We start from the raw sequence: 18,458 nt of genomic DNA on the forward strand, positions 1-18,458 counted from the left end.
TCTTCGTTCGCGAAGATGGGCCATTATTATTATTATTATTTATGACAAACATCCAGAGACGTTTGCCTTTTCCTCCCTTTAAAGTCACCATGTGCTATAGTGATTTTAATTTGGTGAGGGCAGAAAGGCTCAATCACATTTTCTCTTTCTTGAAAACAGTTTTATTGTTGAAAGTGCTAATTCAGCTCTCTGATAGGTTTTCACTTTCCCCATACTGCAGTATTCTGCAAAGAACAGTCTCAGTGCAGATAATCAACAATTCCGGCTCTCTGGACTTCAGCAGAGTTTTGACAATTTACACCTGTTTCCTAGTTTTCCATGTTGAGACTGACATAAGATAGCTGCTCTGGCCACAGCACCACTAAACAGTGACACAATAAAGCAGTTTGTCTGCTCTTAAGTGGGAGTCTAAGCCTTTTGAATGGATTAAATCTCATGTGTAGATGGAAAGAATGAAATTCTTGTTTAAGAATTAAATAACATATGAAATGGATTTAAGATGTTCTTAGAACACCAGGAGCATAAAATGGTGGTTTCCCCATTTTTTGCACTCTTCTCTAAGCAGTCCCTAATTTGCACATGGGGACCATTTGTTAGGTTCACCATTCTTCTTGCTTTCTTCAGCTCCCCGCAAATCAATACAAATCTTGTCTTTAAGGTAAGGACTGTACTGGACATTCCATCTCACAGAGTGACCAATCCTCCTTTGAGCAAACAGGTTTGAAGAACACAGGAGCAGAAGAGACACAAATCCAGTTTGTCTTCAGTGCAAAGCCACTGATTTTCACCATTTAATTAAGGCTTCACCAAAAAGAAATACATAGTACCATCTTTAATAGCTGAAAATTAGCACACTCCTTTGAGAACAAATGGTCCATGAGTGACTTCTGTGTCTCTACCATCAATTGTCTTCCTGACCAAAGTAGTATCTCACTGGGGGCCCTGGCAAGTCTTCTTCTCCATCAGTCTCTGGAGCAAATGATACTGTCAAATCCACATACTTCTTATCAGTTGATGGTTTCACAAGTTTTTGCATCCTATAGAGAAATAAAGCAGAGTTTGTTAATATGCTAGAAGGAGGATTGGCAGTGGGAATTCAGGATCAGATTAGGATGAATTTCACTGCCAGCAATATATACCGGTCTAACACACTACAGGCCAAATTAAAATGAAGAATTAAGCAATTAAGCCACCTTTAAATTTTGACACAAAAGCTGTTTCTCCACCCAAGATCCAGCAAATCGTATTCAATTTTCTTGATAAAGGTAGCCCATTAGCGAGCTACTGCATCGTTCACCAACAAGTGATCAGTACAAAAGAGAAGAGCATATGGCCAGTTTTGGATGGGATTCCTCACAGACATAATTTTTCTTTGGCATCCCAGAGAGGCACAAGGCAAAGTTAGATTTCTGTGTAGGGTTTCAGTCAATGAGGAGGAATGAGTTCTCCGTCTACCAATAACGGCCCGTTTTAGTACATTAGGAAGAACCACTCCAGTGCAGACACCAGATAATAAGTTCTGATGGAAAGTAATTCTATTGGGGTTATGGCATTAAGCCCTTCAATTTCAAAGGTGAATAGTGAGGAGGGGAAAAAATAGCCAAGATCTGGGACTTCTTCCTTCATGACCACAAAGTGAGTTTGAAATATGTAAGCATGTCACATATTAGCGCAATTTCCCTCCTTTGCTCTCTGCAGTCTCAAAAGCTACAGCCAATGCTTGGAAGTTGCACACTGGAATACTGAAGCAGGTCAGCCGACCTCACTTTCATCACATATCTGTAGATGGCTCAAGATTATTTTCTTGCTAACCTGGAGCACTTATTCATGAGGCCAGCTCAAATGCTATGAGGCTGAGGAAATACAGTCAATCATTTCTATTCCTCACAGATCACTTAAGAGAAGGATTTCCCTTCTGGGTATACTTTAGTATGCAGGCCAAAAAGCTGCTTTCCCCAAAGCACTTGTTTCCTTGCAAGAACACAAAGCATTAGCCTCTTCTCAGCAGAGATACTGAGATAATATTTATTTGCATGAGGAAGTCCCAAGCTACAGAGCAAGGCAGATAACTTGCTTTTAAGGAGCAAGAAAACTTGCTTTTAAGGAGTATGGCACCAGTTAATGCTGCAATTCTGAAACGAAGAAAGAGTCTGGTAATGCTTGTCATATTACAGCATGATTTTAAGCAACTTAAGGAAAAACAAACACACAAGACAGATCAGAGTTTGCTGTGCAAGTATCTTTTGGGACTGTTTGTAACAGAACCCCAAGTTGCTGCTACTACATGGAAAGCTTGAACCAAGTCTCAGAGTGGTAAGAAATCCTGATATTCACAAGGCAGCTTCACACCATACCTTTGACTTCATTACATACCTCACTCATTCAAAATTATTTATACAGCTGTAAGAGAAGGCATATAAACAACTTCTTTTTAACTGGCTGTAAATTCTCATCTTAGTATGCCAGGCACTCCGAAGGTAGTACCAGCTTAAAAGCTCTTCTCTCCCAGGAATTTTGAAGTAGCTTGCTCATACTACTTTGCCTGATATTACCTACTGGCAGACCTTCAAAACAGGTACTGATCAATGCATCAGCAATAGCTTTAAGCTAGTTTCAAAAGGTTCTAAATTGTTCCACTTGAACCACAGTACATTCTTCCCCCCCAAAAAAACCCCAACTTATTGTCAGACTTCTTCAGCTTTCTCATTCTGGTATTCATCAGTTAGAGCAGAATTTTGGAAGTCTCCTGCCCTCATCATAGAAGTTAATTCACTTTCTCTTTTTTATTTTCTTTTTGTTTTCCAAATGAAAGAAATTATCTTTTTTCTTTCCAAAATATTAACAACTAGCAACCACTTCGAGGGAAAACACTGTTGTCAGACACACATCCTTATGATATAACCAATGAGCGTAATTTGTATGTGCATTTGCATCACTCAACCCGTTTTCCAGTTATACTCACGTGAACTTTAATCTTTTAATATGGCCTGGCATCACAGGAACATACAGCATTTTGACTCCTTGTACAACCATAGTTGGTTCAATTCCATATTTCTCCTGGAATTCACAAATTAAAGCTTATTAAAGGACTAGAACAGCTGCCCAAGGCAGCAGATATTACTGCTGCTAATACTACAAGCTAACTATTCAAATCCATAGAATCCCAACCAGAAAACTTGCTAGTGCATAGACTCTGACAGAGTTTTATTAAGATACATTTGAGCCAAATGAATTAACAAAGAATTTGAAAATAGGCTTGGATGTGTTTACTTAGATACATTCCCATTGACATTAATTATTACTAAAACTATTCTGGTTTGAACAATAACTTCATGAAAGAAAAAAAACAAAAGCCAAACCAATAACCCAAAACAAGAAATCCCTTTCCTCTTGTCTTGTACTAACCCAGTACACTAGATAACTTACTCTGACAGCATTTATGAAGTCCAACAGAGTAAAATCCTCTTTCCCATGAATTGTCCACCTGTCCCAGATGGTAAATGAAATCCCATTTCTGTTTTAAAAAATGAAAGGTTTTTCGTTACTTTAGAATGTGAACTCAGGCACTTCCTTTAAATGTGTCTTGAAGAACCACCGTGTCCTTTAGGAGGTGCTGTTTTATCTTGAGCAAAAATCTCCTCCCTCTCTGCTGCTGTTTCTCCAGCCTTCTTACCTTGCTAAGCACAAGACACAGTAAGAGCTCCAAGTAAACATGGTATCTGGCAATGAAGTTAATGAGCTTTCAGACCTACTGAAAAATAGCTCTTGTATTGAATAAGATGCAAAAGTGTCCAGGATGTTTCCTAAGAACAATGCCAGATGTCTAACTTCTCTAGATTTTTAAAGCCTCACGAGTAACAGCTTCCACTGAAAACAAAACTAAGCCCTTAAACCCACTATATTTTAAATTAGGATGGATGAGTATGTGCTGTATTTTCCAAAATGCTTGAGCAATGCAGTACTAAGAGGATCACTTACACTTTTAGCAGTATATGGTAAATTGATAACAGAGTGTGATAGCAAGCATGAAGTGATTCATCATTTTACAAGTTTAAAAAACAACAACAAAATTTTTAATATCTATGATGTTTAATTGAGTATGGTCATGAACTGTGGTTCCATCATAGCTTTGCTATGTGAGCACGTAAGGCCTTAATCTGGTTATCTGGATTTAACAACTATTCAAACTTCACATTTGTTTTAATGACTCAGCAAGTTTCAGCATCAATTAGCAGATTTCAAAATACCACCCTTGCCCTTCTGCCATTGTCCTTCCTACCTGATTTCCGTTCTTCTTACTTCAGCAGTTTCTGTAAAGACCATTATGGGAATGGCTAGGTTCAGAAAACAGTTCTTGTATGCATCAGCTGGGTAGCCACCCACAACTTTGATGAGTTCCAGTGCAACCTGCAGTAAATGAGAATTTACTTATTAGGTTTTAGGTACTGTGTAATCAGTATTAGTGTAGTTATAAGGCCAGCAACTACAGAGAAAGTTGTTAATGAGATTTGGCCTTTGTACAATCGGCAGAATAAATAACATCTGGAAATGCAACCCACTATGCCACAGAAATAAATTCTGTTGTTCCCAAGAGAAATACTTAAAACAGTGTTCCTAATGTAGGACTCTTTCAAAAACTGTTTAATTCAAGAAACCATCTCAAAGCTTGAAGTTCTGTTGAGATGCACAAATGTGAACTACTACAGAACAGATCCTCTCTACCCTTGGCAATGGCGCTCTGATGGAAGTTCTTATTAATGGCAGAAAACAAACCAAAATGCTGATTTCCAATTCTTTGTGTCCAGCAAATCAAAAAGAAAAGCACCAAAGGCTTAGCATGTTAAGGAAACTTCCCTGTCTGACCATCCAGGAGCCACTCTGGTAATCATGTTAACAGATTGTGCTGGGGCCGAAGCCCCTTCACAGCAGGTAGCTTCTCAGCGGGTGCCCTGCTTGACTCACTACCCATCCCACCCTCACAGTCTTCATTGGCTCAGCCCTGGGTTTCCCACAGCAGAGTCTCAGACCTCTGGTTCCTTTAAGTAATTTTATCATAGTACAACAACAGAGTAACAGCACGAGCTGGTGCCTCTGGAAAGAGACCCTAAACAAAGGACTATCAGGGCTTTTGTACCCTCACAGTCTGTGTGCTCAACAGTCCAGGGTCTTCCAAATGAGTCCTCAAAGCTCCTGCTGTGTCTCTTGAGTGTTCTTTCACCTGGCTGGAGCCACAGGTCCCCATGCCCTTTGTTGTCCAAAGTTCACGATCTCTTGCCTAGGGTTCTCGCCACCCTGAGCTCAAGCTTCTGCTGGCACTGCAGCTGCACACCTGCACTGAATGTGTTCCACAACAACCACATCTAGAACCAAACATGACCTTTTGTATTGGTACATAAGAAGTAAATCCATTTCTTTAAATGAGGCTCTGTCAGGGTAGCACTGTACCCACACAACAGTAGTTTCAGGCAAGAAAGAGTAAGAGAAATAAATATGCACTTAAAAAGCATACTCACCAGCCCTGATACTGCAGCAGTAGCTGTTGCAATGGCAGGAATAATCTTTCCTGCAATGCGCTTTGTTTTGAACCGATCTGCTGCTTCAATGTTGTACATCTTGGCTCGCAAGTTTGATGCGGCTGTTATGAAATCTACATGTCCATTACTATCATCATCTTTTTCAAAGGATATGGGCTTCATTTGCAAGTCAGCTGCTCATTAAAAAAGAGAAAAAAATATTATTAGAAAACTGAAAATGTCCTAAACATAGGAACCAGAATCTTAACAAAACAAAAATCTCACATCCTGGAGCTTGGTTTCTTACTTGTTTTCCTATACTAGAAGTAGAAATGCCCCATCAATACCACTTGTTAAAAGAGCGTAATAAGAGAAATATCAACAGAGCTCCATAATTTTATTTTCCTTGCAACACCAGGAATAAATTTTGGACAGTCCTTATACGCCCCACCTCACTATAGCTCCAACCTGTGAGAATTCCCTCTATAAGCTTTGTTTATCTGCAACCCTTTCACTATGGACTCAGTAGCATGGGAGTCCAGAGTTTTGGGTTGACACTCCAATGGATGTGTTAGAGATAACCTAATCATTCTCCTCTGTGTTCATGGGCTAAAAAAGCTGGCATGTAGTTTTTGCCCAATGACTTCTTCATGTGGCCAGGCACAAAAGTGGGATCTGAGCACTCTCATTTTAACATATCTAGAAGATGCTGAGGAAGACTCCAACAGACTTAAGGATAATTTCAGATTGATTCCTCTAAGTAGTAACTCTCAGCCTTCTCATACCAGAATTGTTTTCAATCCATCTGGGATCTAGCCAGCACACTTTCCCTCCTTAAGAGTTCATTTGCTGCTGCTGCCTGCTTGCTGTCATCAGTGTTGTAATTACATACAAGGATAACAGAGAGCCTCACAATTTGCAGGCATCTCAGAAATACAGAAGCATAAAGTAATGCCAAGCAACAGGGCGGATATCTGCATAGCACTTCAGAAGACTTTAGACACCAGCTCTGCTTCTTGCAGAATTAAAGACCTGAATGCCGCTACTGGCAGTGCAAATGCAAGACATTACTGAGCTATGAGGTCTCAGAAGTTTGCACTACTTACCTTCCAGAGCTTCATTGGATAGTATAGACTTCTCCAGCTGGAAAATAGCATTTCTTTCATCCTCACTGCTGACTGGAACATGATCTGGTTTTCTTGCGGTTTCATCAGTCTGTACAACCTGCAAGTGTGTGCAGTGCTTGAGTAATAAAATACATGAACTTCAGACAGCACGAGTGTCAAGTGTACTAAATTTTCTGTCTTCCCTGCAGTCTTTCCTCCTCAGTTCAAGAGAGACATAGATTTACTGGAGCAAGTCCAGCCAAGGGCCACAAAGATCATTAAAGGACCGGAGCATCTCTCATCTCTCCCCTCATCTCATGAGGGGAAAGTACAGAGAACACAGATAAACTCTTTTCACTGGTGGCCAATGACAGCACAAGGGGGTATGGGCACAAATTGAAGCAAACAAAATTCCTTAAGAAACATATAAAAATACTTTAAAGAAAAAAAACACAAAAAACCACAAAAAAACACCCCAAGCAAAACTGTGAGGATGGCTGAACACTGGCAGAGGCAGCAGAGAGAGGGTGTGGAGTCTATTCTCAGAAATATTCAAAACCCAACAGGATACAGTCCTTGATGACCTGCTCTAGCTGCCCCTGCTTGATGCAAGGGGATTGAACCAGACAGTCTCCACAGATCCCTTCCAACTTCAACCATCTGTGATTCCAAGTCACAATACCAGTTTGGCCTCATAAGGCAAGCATTCAAAAGACAAGTGTTAACACTGCAAGAAAATATGAAAACACCCTGGAATACTTGATAATTTTAAGTGGTGACAAATGCTAGCCACTGCACAATAATGTTTAAGCTACTCTGAAATTAACACTTCAAAAATAAACATAAAAGTAATGACACTTCCTTTATATTAGCTAGAAAGAAATGACAAATTGACACTAGTCTTGGATTGTTTTAAAGTTGCTTATGAGTAAAATTTTACTACTTTTATTAAAATAGTATAGACTCATGTAAACTTAAAAAAACCTTGCAAAGTTACAATCACACTCATGCATGGAAAACAATGGTATAACAAATCATTTGAAAAAGGCAATCCCCCTCCATCATTTTCCATTTAGCATCTGGTACATAGATACCATAGCTATACCAAGTTAAAGCAGTCCTCTATGCCACAGTCATATTTCCCCAAAAAGCATTATAATTTGTATTTATTTCTCATTAGCATTGATGCAAGAAGTAGTTGAAGATGAGGGACACTGTTTGTGGAATATTTTATTTTTTTCTTTAAACTAAATATCACACTTACTTTGTTTGAAGGTCTAAACTCTGGTACTTTCACAGCTGAAATAATACTCAAGATAGTTTCCTCTGACAAATCCTGTTAGGTTTTGAAGAAAAACAATTTAAATTCACATCAATGCAACAAGACTGTATATCCAGTAGCATTTCAAAGAACACCAAACCCAAAAAATCTCACAAATATTCAATGATGTTTCAGTCAAACATCACCATTAAAACACCAAGTGACATTTCAGTTACTACAGCCACCCAACTGGTGGGAAGTGCCTAGCACTTGAAAACTCAATAGAAGTGTAAATGTGACTTACAGGAAGTTCCAATTAGAAAAGAAAAAGGGTAACAAGAAAAACAAAGGATAAGCAACATAGAGGCTGTGAGTAGTACAAAATAAAAACCCCAGAGTGCAGCTAAGACACTTAATTGAAAAAATGCCTTATAGAGATCTTTTTTCAGTTCAGTAGCTATATTGCACAGGAAATAGGTGCATCAGAATAATAATTCCCAAGTTCAGTGCTTACTGAAAAGATCGAATACATCGCGCATTTCTTCTCCAGATTACAGATTCGAATATAGACGAAGAAGTGTAAGCAGTTGCTGAACAGCCAGTGCTGAAGGACAGATTACTTTAAGAATCACTTCAATCAGTTTTTGGAAAGAACTGACAACCACACATCAGGCCAAAGCTGAATACATACAACTAAGTTATGCACTGGGAACACTGTTACAGTACATGGATTACCTTTTCAGTGAAAGGAACACAGTACACTGTTGCGAAGAGTTTTGCTGCACTCACAATGAAACCATAGTGCCTAAAGAAAAGAGAAAGATTTTTGGTTGGTTAGTGAAAGTATGAGACAACTCACCAAATTTGCCACAGATTTGTAAGACTGTGCACTTACACCCATCGATACCAGTTCAACTTCTAGCGCTATAAAGCCACTGCCTTGCACTTTCTGCTGTAGTTTGAGTTTTATAGATGCTATAAAACATCTAGAAAGCATCTGTGGCAGTACTATACTTACAAAGGATCATTAAATTCAAACTTCACTGGGAAAGGTGGCCTCTTTGGTGATTGCCAAAACAAACCTGTTAAGAAGAGAGAATTAAGATGAAACCCTAAGTAACCAGGAACAGCAACACATGACGTATGCCTTGAATTCACAACAGGCACAAGGGGGCATTTGCACTTACTTCCATCTTTTAATCGTGTATCAAGGGGAAAGGAATGAAGGAGCTGAAGAGCCTAGAGGAAAAGTCAGAGTAGCTCTAGTAATTTGTCATATACAGATGGACATGACCACACTAAATCAAACCTTCTTTTTAGTAATGACATGAAATCTCGATACACTCCAAATCACAGCTGAAGTAATTCAAAGAGTTAAGAAAATCTAAAGAAAACTGTGTCAAGACAGACAGCTAAAGACAAGTACTACTGGACAGCAACTTGCCCATTCATTCACAGACAATGATGACAATGTCACCTCATCTGTACAAAGTCCAAACAAGACACTTAATCCAAGAAGCAAAACATTCCCCCACCCTATTGTCACTTTAAGATTATTGCATACAAATTCACAATTGGGAATGCAACATTTTGTCAATGTGACAATTACCACCAGGGCTTCCATAGGCACAGGTATGCTTATCAATAAGCATACATCTTTCCTACAAAATTATACACATACTTTAAGCAACACTGTGGACCAGATTCTCAGAATGACTGGCTCTTATTTCAGACAACCTTTGAGAAAATCAGGGTTATGAAGCTGAGTTCAGTAACAGAAGTTTAGTGCAGGAAACAAAAATCTGTTGTCCTTTAGTGAAAGACATCTGATAATCTCACTGTTTTGGAAAATACAGTACCTAGTAAGCTGGAAAATTGCCAAGAAAACTGCTTGGAGACTACTGAACAGAGCTACTAGAGCGAGTTAATAAACCAGACCTAGAAGTGCTACAGTACAAAGGGATGCAGCATTTTTACATTTCAAGTACCTCTCATTATTTATGAAGAAATGGAAGTGAGTGCCTAGATTTGGACACCTAGTTATTAGAGCTACCAAGTTTTCTAAAATCCTCATCAGTCCAGTGCCACCTCATTCACAGGTCTTACCTACCTTATGGCTAAAATACTTCTCAAATTTTACTCTTGCTAGTTCTACACATTGAGTCCAACTTCGGGGTCTTCTACTGAGCGTTTTAATAACATGAAAACAGCCTTCTAAGCTCTCTCCTGATTTTATTCTCTAGATAAAGAAATATGAAAATGTTAAAACAGACAAGATTCCTTCAAATCCAGTCAAACAGTAAATATGTTTTTAGTAATCCATAGGCAAAAGGAAACAGAGGGTCAATTTGTGAAATATTATCCCTTATGTGATCCTCTTCCTGGGTTTTTTTCCCCAGGTGCTGTGGTCTACTTGATTTACTTCCACCCAGCCCTATGGACCACAGGCTATGACAGTCACAAGAAAAGATAGTAAACATTTGAATCTAATTTATTACATAGTTGAATTCACTTCAAACTCAGTGTATTTTTTCCAGATAATTACACATCAGTGTGACCTATACTAATCACACGCTAGCAGTGCCTCAGTCCTTCTGATATTTCTACATCATGTACAGAGGATGTGAGCTAGAGACACTTTTAATTATGAAACACACCAGAAATACTGTTCATCTGATGATCAGCTAACGACTTGGCCAAAAAAGTCTTTAGGTTTTCTGGAAAAAGTCAGAAACTAACCCAAATCTCACGGAATTTAAATAGGAACAAAATCCATAAAGCAGTAGTTTAAACCCTGTATTTTACCCTGGCAACATTCCCTTACCTGTAAAACTTCTTCTGCTGATGCATAGGTTTGCCAGAATTTGTTAAACAAAGAAGGCTTGTGAGAAAACGAACTTTCAAACTATAAAATAAAAAGAACAGATATGGTATTTTGCAAGAAGTATATCAGACCCCTCACCTTTCCAAATACACATTTAGTTATGCTGAATCCCAGTAAGCTTATTCCATTACCTTATCTCTTGCCCACTGTATTGTATGCTCAATGGCAGCTGGGAAAGACTTCAAGGTGCAAAAAGGTATTTCTTCTTCCGGTGGATCCCGCTGTAATTAAGGAAGGTTGCATGTAAATGCAGACTTATTAAAGTTTATTGCTAATAATAGCACCAAAAACTTCTAGACTATAGGTTTAAAACTCCGCTCTTGTAATATACAAAATGGCTTATTTATGCTTAGAAATTTGCTTTATGGACACTAATATTATCACTTCCTCTGTATCAAGAATTGTCCAAACTCAACCCTGGAAAGGAAAACTGAACTCTAAAACACAAACAACAGGTCAGACTGCCAGTCAGCTTTTCCAAGATGTGCAGTCCACATTCACATACACTCTCAGCATGAAATGCACCCTTTCATACAAGGCCAGAAAGACTTCTTTATAGACACCAGCAAGACTGTTAGGATGCTCAAAATCCTGCCTCTGTGTCCACATGGCATCATTGTACAGTGTTCTCAACCAGTGAATTTCTACCTTATAAAGGCTGTGTTATAAAAACTTAAATAGAGGAATATTGCAAGAGCTTGAACGTTCATTTTCCCCTGTCCCGTTCAAACAGAACTGTTCTGTGTGCTTGTAAAGAACTGCTCAAATTTTATTTCCTTTTCTTCAGAAATCAAGGAAGTAATTTCTTTCCTAATAATACTGTTCTTCAGCAGCTCAAATAGGCCACTTATTTTAAACAGACACATAAATGATTAAAGAATCAGAGGGCATTATGGGACTAACTACAGAAGGTGCGCGATGGTCTTAAAACACTTACGTGACTATTATAGGACTCTGTCAGATGGGGCACAATAACTTCTGTGTGTCCTTTTGTTCCCATAGTTCCAGAGTCTATAAGAGGACGCAGGTTTGCTACACAACGACTGACATGGAAAGACACAGACTATCAGCACACAGCGTAATCACTACACTCTTGTCTTGCAGACGTTACTGGATAGTAACCAGTTGTCTCTAGGCACTTTTAGAGGAGTGGAAATCTTACACCAAACTCAGGAAGAAATTAAATAAGAAGAGCTATTCAAGTTAGATCAGGATACCATAAACTTGAGCCTATGCAGATTATGAGCATTAGAAATTATTTTTCAATGTAAACATCTCTATTTTTATATTTTAATACATATTTTTATGCACAAATAATTCAGCTTTCAGACCGCCACAGTATTCTCCCACTCATCAGAACTTAACAGCTATTCAGTTTCAAGAACTCACTCCAAGGCTTTCTACTATGTGAACAGTAGCAGTTGCACAATAGCAGAGTTGGTTTCCACCTTGAGTATAAACCTCTTCCTCCCCCCAGCCTATAAAGGAACAAGGTAAATCAGAGCAATTTGCTATCAAATCTTATAAGCAGTTCCAAGTCAGGAAGAATAAGAACAGAAAAGCAGAGCTCACATAGAGCATGAAAAGCAGCCCTTGCTTCCTTTCCACACCCTACCTATCAATGTATCTCCTTGCTTCAACATTGTCCAAAGCGGTTACAATCACATCTTGCTTGGTATAGAATTCATCACTGTAAGTATTCTCAGTGGCTGGACAAACTTTATTAATATCTGAGTCAATCTTTATGGAAGGATTGATGTTCAGAGTTGCTTCTGCTGCAGTATAGCTCTTAGGTTTCTGAAAGTATGAATACAGAGATATATATAACTATGACACTGAGACTGAGATAAAGAACAATATTGAGATAAAGAACATATTAGACACACAAATATTGACTTCATTTGCTGATCAAACAACAATTCTCTGACAGAAATGTTAGTATGCAAAACATAGAATACAGGAAATTTTTTAATCATATACCTCCCTCATTGATATATATCTTATTAATATAGGAGTTTTTTATTTTTAGTTTTGAAGTAGTGTGCCAGAGATCAAATGGTGGAAGTGCTTGAATGGTGCAGAAGTTTATTGAGTAACTAAAACTGATGCCACATGCTGCCTCTCATGCTCTCAAAATGCCCTAAGAAAGGAGCAGTTCATGACTGTCAGAGGATAAACCCATTAGTAACTGTGACCATGTCTATGCAGCATAGACATCAAACACCTGCGAATAATCACATTACTGCAAGGTAATCCATACAAAGCCAATTTCAGAAGCTAAACTGAGAGTTCTTAATCTACCTGATACTTCTAGCCATACTACATTCAGTTATCTAGGGATCAGCACTCAAGACAGTGTGGCTTCTGAAAGCTTGAAGGATTCACATTCCATTTATCTATCTATCCAAAGTGTAACCTGTTCCCAGATTTGCTACACATAAACAGGAGGCAGAAAATTCAGCTGCTGGGTTTTGGGCAGGGGAAACCTTTTTCCACATTGTTGTCAAGATCTGAGCCACCTTTTTTATTTTGTGCTGTGTTTGCAAGTTCAAGGATGTTCTCTCTGCTTCTAAGGAATTAACAGCTGTGTCATGCACTTACTGAATGTACTTTTTTTTTCAAAGATATTTATCAGCTTAATGGAGACTGAATGAAGTCAGAAGATAGCAACTTTGGTGAAGTTCCATCAGCAGTAGCACTACTGAGGTCTATTGAGAACACTTCTGCCAGCACTGTCTGCTTTCTGTTGTTTTATTTTCCCTGAATTTCAATGCTATAGTAAAGTATTTCTGACATACTAACCCGTGGTAACTTCTTATGCAACACAGCACTCCTGATTGTCAAGTCTGAGGGATTTCATTAGTCAGACACCAGTACACATTAAGATTAGATGATCCAATTTTGCTCAACTGACACCAGTGATAAGTGGGATGCCATTGGAGTTCTAGATATTGTTTTTTAAAAGCTTGGATTTCATTATAGCCTTTAAGTCTTTTCTAGACAGAAGTACAGACACTCACAATTCAGCTCGCTGTGAAGACACAGGACAGGGAAACACAACAATAGTCCAGAAAATTTACTGAATAAGAAAGCCTACCTGTATGTGATGAGGTCGAAAAAGAAACTGCCTGTTCAGATTGGATTTCTCTATCAAGTCTGGATCTGTAATTGTAACCTAAGTCAGAAGGGGCAAAAGCAACAGCTGAAGTTACAACTTAAGTGTAGCACTGAGCAATGATACTGATGCAATCTCTACAGACACTTTCAAAACAAAGCACTGCTGTTGGCATCAGTTCTGGCTAACAGCTCTGCCTATCCTGACTGATTAAATTTTGTTTTAAAATCAAAATACAGAAGGACTGTATTTTATGTGTTCTGTTTCTAATTGCACACTTCTTCCACTGTATGCCAAGGCCATTGTACCCTCTGCACAGAGATCAACTTGAAATAAGACTCAGACTTTTAACATTTTTAGTAATTTATTTAATTATTCCTTATCACATTACTTTTTAATAAGAGAAGCAAGGTTAACAGGTGACTTACCAATCCTTTGTCTTGCCCAGTACCAACACCAAGAAGTGCAAAGTTTTTTAGCATTTCACAGCCTATCGCTCCACAGCCAACCTAAAGAAAATCACAATTTAAGTCAGATGCGTAAGTGAAAACCATGAAAACAAGTATAATAGAGAAGTCCCATTAAAATTTTGGACCATTTATTCTGTAATGGCACACATCAGAACTACCCTCATTATTCTGAAGACAGTTGACATTAGTTGTATCAACAAGGCACTTGCAAAAAGTGTGTCAGTCATACTCACCAAGAAAACATTCAAATCATGGAGCTTCTGGCACAGAGAGTCTCCAATACAGGCCCTCAAGGCATCATACCTATCTCCCCTATGCAGGCACAGGAGATAAAAACAAGAGAATAGCAAGTTGCCATTTATCATGGTAATACCATTGATGCCAAACTGCACTTTGACATAATTAAAAAAGTCAGATGGAAGCTATCATTCCTGTTCCTCCAATGCTCAAATAGGACATACATTCTTAACTCCAAACCCATTCAGTGCTGCAAACAGCACTGAATTAACTTTAGAAGACATCTTCCGTGCCTGCTTGAGACTCAGATCTGTACATAAGCCAGTAGATTGTAGTTGTATTTACCGTGGGAGAAATTCTTCAGAGCCCACCTTCTCTAGAGGCGTTACAATGTCTAACACATCTATATATAGCTGCAAAAAACAAAAAAAAAACCAAAAAAAAAAACCTGTGAAAAATAGTAATGTTGTTTTAATTTTAAAAACTATTTTCTATGAACAACAGTCTAGAAATTTAGAAACACTAAGTTTTTACTGTCAGCGGAAGACTATACAGCATTTGGTACCCTACTGTTTATTTCAGGAAAAAAGCAGGAAAAAGCAACTAGACACAGAGGGGAAAAAAGCTCACTCAAATAGGTGAGCTGCAAGGACAAGCATGTTACCCCTCCAAGACTGTGATGTTTTTTAATCTAACTGTACTCTGATATTTATCCTCAGAGTCTGAAAGTACTGTTCTTATGTATAGTAGCTTAAGCTGGCACCTGCCCTATATCACACCTTTGCAGCCATGAACTAACAAGCCAATGCTCTCTTTGCTTGTGTGAAAAAATGTGCTGTGTGAACTCCAGGTACAAAAAATTTTAATAAAACTGGCTGTACTTTTATTGTACACATAAAAACATTGTGTTTTTTACTAAATTTAGCCTTGAGTCTTTTTTTTTGTTTCCATGTTATAGAAGTTGTTCAGGTTATTTTGATCATACAGCACTTATACACAACTATCCATTCATAATATGTCAAAATAAACATCCAAAAACAAAGACAGTCTTACCCACTGCTGCAATGGAGAAAATTTTCCCGTTACTGCTTTCAAGACTTCCTGGCTAGCAACACCACCCACTGCTGCAGCCAGAGGAGGTAGAAATCCCTGAGCAGTCCGAGACAGCCATTTTACCACATCACCATTTACCTGAGGCTGAAAAGTAAGACATGGTAACAAATTTATCCCCTCAACGAGCAAAGTCAGTTCTTGACAGATTCACAGATTATTATTCTTCAGCAAAAGACAAATTATTTCACTCTGACTAGCAAAAAAGTTTCCAGCCAAGACAGATCTACCATATATCCTGCATTTGTCATATGCATTTGTTTAAAAACTGGATTCATATAGCCACAGGATTCAGCCTTCATGTCAGGTGAACATTCAGCTGAACCCTGCTGAAACACCATTCTGTTCCCTTGCATGGCCTTCAGAAAGCCAGCTGATCCATCTAAAGATGGATCCAGAGACCAGAACAAGGACCAACAACTAAAGCATGACCTTTAGGCAACTAAATAAGCACATTAAAAAATTATTTTTAATGACAATGATTCCTTACTCACTTTATTTTCCAGTGTTTCACTTATAGACATGGCTATTTTCAGCATTTCCTCAGCATCCTGAAGGCATCTAGACATCAGGGTAGAAACAATAATGATAACTGCTTCTAGAAACATGATCAATGGAAGAAAAAAGCAATGCGTACAGTAGGAAGAGTCTGGAAATTTACATTGTCTTTAACGGTGAGCATTAAAGATGTACTTCTAAACGTTAGAGTTAGCTCAGGAACAAGAGTCTCAGTGTAAAAGCCCACGTACAAGTAGAGTTTTAAGATTTACACTTTGTAAGTAGTTTTGCCTCATTTAGCTCAAAATTATGCAAATAAAGAACTACAGCTGAATAAAAAAATACTGAAAATGAAAACCAAATCCTTCAGATCTTTTTTTTTTTTAACCCATACACTACAAGATAATTCAGGATCACTGAAACAACTCTTCCATATTAATCACACAATGTGAAAAAACAAGAACAGAGAAGGCCTTCCTCCATAAGCCATTTCTGTCTACCTGTGACCAGAAAATGTCATTGCTACATTGGGAAGGCCCTGTCACACACCCAGATGCATGCAATAGGTAACATTTTTCATCTAGATTTCAACTTTTCATTTCTGTGGTCTATTAAAGTACCAGACAGACAAGGTACCCTGCTACACATCAAACCAGTAACTAGAATAAGAGGAGAGATCTGTCTGATACAAGGCTTAGCAAAGACAAAACTGCTGCATTACCCAATGTTCGGTCTGCGACCAAAGTTCTCCTGGAAGTGGTTCAAGGCAAGCATGGCAACATGGATCTGCAAAGGAGTCTGTTAAGACAACAATAACTGTTGATCAGTTACAAACTAGAGAAAAATTAAAGAAACAAAAGCAACTATTTGAACTCTTCTGTTACTATTTCACTTCCTTGTCTCTTAACCACAATGCTCAAAAAAAGTTTTTAAACAGCATTAAAAAGTGAATTTGAAATACCTTACACTAACGTTTTTACAAGAATTATTACTCAGTGGTAATGTAATACCCTTCAAGCACATTCAGCAGCCATTTCAACGAAGTCCAACTGAAGAGTCCTCAAAAGAATTTAGTGCTGAAATTGGAAAACGAAGTAATCTTCTTTTAACTAGACATTATAATGCATTGCATTTTGTCAAGTGTCAATAACAATGCCCAGCATCAAGGGTGAAAAGTAGAAAATCTTAATAGGTAAGTCAGAGCCTATATTATCATACAAACAAAAAAAAATCATTACATCAACATTGTTTAGTTTAAAATTTTAATAAGCCAGCGACTTACAAGCCTTCCATGTCCATAATACTTATCTAAAAGTGCAATAGAGGCAAATACTGCTAGTGTCCTCTCACAGATTTTAAAAAGATCTCTGAATCATTTTTTTTCAAAGAAATAAAAAAAAAGTATCCTTACACTATTAATTCCAGTTTCCAAACCACCTATGACCACCTTTTTATGATTTTCCCAGCTTTGATATCAGTGTGATTTCTTTCAACTAATATTATTAAATATAGGAAAAAAATTATTGTGTCGCTTGCAAAATTTCCACTCTCCTGAATTAAAGACTTACCAAAAGCTGAGATTTTAAACAGCAAAGGTGGCTGAGCTGTGCATTTACAACATACTTGTTGCAAATCATGGATAACAAGCCTCTGTGGTGATCTAAATCATAATGTAAATTCTGTGTGACTACACAAACTGATACCTCACTCTTCACACTTTAAAATGGTATTTAATTAATACAGAATAGTTAGGAAATTATATTATTCTAAACATAAAGCTACAGATGACAACATGTAGTTTAAATATTAAAGCACTTATGCCCATATCCCCACATTCTGATTACCTCAGGCTTGCTAAAATCTGCAACAAGGCATAATGGATTTGTTATCTGCTTCTCCAACCGTTCCTGGAAAAATAGAATTCATGACAACAACACACTACTTAAGAACACAACAGTAGCTGCTATCTGAAAAACAATACTCTTTCTGTAGAGACTAAGAAACAAATCTTTTCTTACTAGCATTGCTATTACTCTCTATTATTAATCCACAAAAGATGCTTAAAATAATCATCTACTGCAAGTTCTGTCTATCAAAAAAGGTCAGAGAGAGGTTTCACATCCTAGTGTCAAGACTCATCTTCAAATGGGTGCAATTTTTGGGGTTGTCCTGTACAAAGCCACGAGATGGGATTCCATGATCCCTGTGGGTCCCTTCCAGAAAAGGATATTCTATGATTCTAGGAAACTGCTCTGAGGTCAGTT

General features: G+C 38.0%; 1 protein-coding gene across 1 annotated transcript in view; it reads right to left on the reverse strand.

Moving 5' to 3' along the window:
- Positions 1-751: 751 nt before the first annotated feature.
- The window catches only part of UBA6 (ubiquitin like modifier activating enzyme 6), a 29,034-nt gene continuing 11,327 nt past the window's right edge, over positions 752-18,458 (reverse strand). Inside the window, exons 12-34 of the mRNA XM_027676980.1 lie at positions 18,039-18,101; positions 16,916-16,992; positions 16,191-16,257; positions 15,640-15,783; positions 14,932-14,999; positions 14,583-14,661; positions 14,308-14,388; positions 13,862-13,939; positions 12,380-12,561; positions 11,702-11,807; positions 10,896-10,985; positions 10,705-10,785; positions 9,991-10,119; positions 9,068-9,119; positions 8,899-8,962; positions 8,616-8,685; positions 7,884-7,955; positions 6,620-6,737; positions 5,514-5,707; positions 4,280-4,407; positions 3,427-3,514; positions 2,963-3,057; positions 752-1,037 (exon numbers count right to left, since the gene is read on the reverse strand). Coding sequence (XP_027532781.1) covers positions 902-1,037; positions 2,963-3,057; positions 3,427-3,514; positions 4,280-4,407; positions 5,514-5,707; positions 6,620-6,737; positions 7,884-7,955; positions 8,616-8,685; positions 8,899-8,962; positions 9,068-9,119; positions 9,991-10,119; positions 10,705-10,785; positions 10,896-10,985; positions 11,702-11,807; positions 12,380-12,561; positions 13,862-13,939; positions 14,308-14,388; positions 14,583-14,661; positions 14,932-14,999; positions 15,640-15,783; positions 16,191-16,257; positions 16,916-16,992; positions 18,039-18,101 — 2,262 coding nt within the window. The 3' untranslated portion in view covers positions 752-901. The remainder of the gene's footprint in view (positions 1,038-2,962; positions 3,058-3,426; positions 3,515-4,279; positions 4,408-5,513; positions 5,708-6,619; positions 6,738-7,883; positions 7,956-8,615; positions 8,686-8,898; positions 8,963-9,067; positions 9,120-9,990; positions 10,120-10,704; positions 10,786-10,895; positions 10,986-11,701; positions 11,808-12,379; positions 12,562-13,861; positions 13,940-14,307; positions 14,389-14,582; positions 14,662-14,931; positions 15,000-15,639; positions 15,784-16,190; positions 16,258-16,915; positions 16,993-18,038; positions 18,102-18,458) is intronic.

Source organism: Neopelma chrysocephalum, unplaced genomic scaffold (genome assembly GCF_003984885.1).
Source record: "Neopelma chrysocephalum unplaced genomic scaffold, ASM398488v2 Primary Assembly neopelma1_42b, whole genome shotgun sequence".
Taxonomy (NCBI): Eukaryota; Metazoa; Chordata; class Aves; order Passeriformes; family Pipridae; genus Neopelma; species Neopelma chrysocephalum.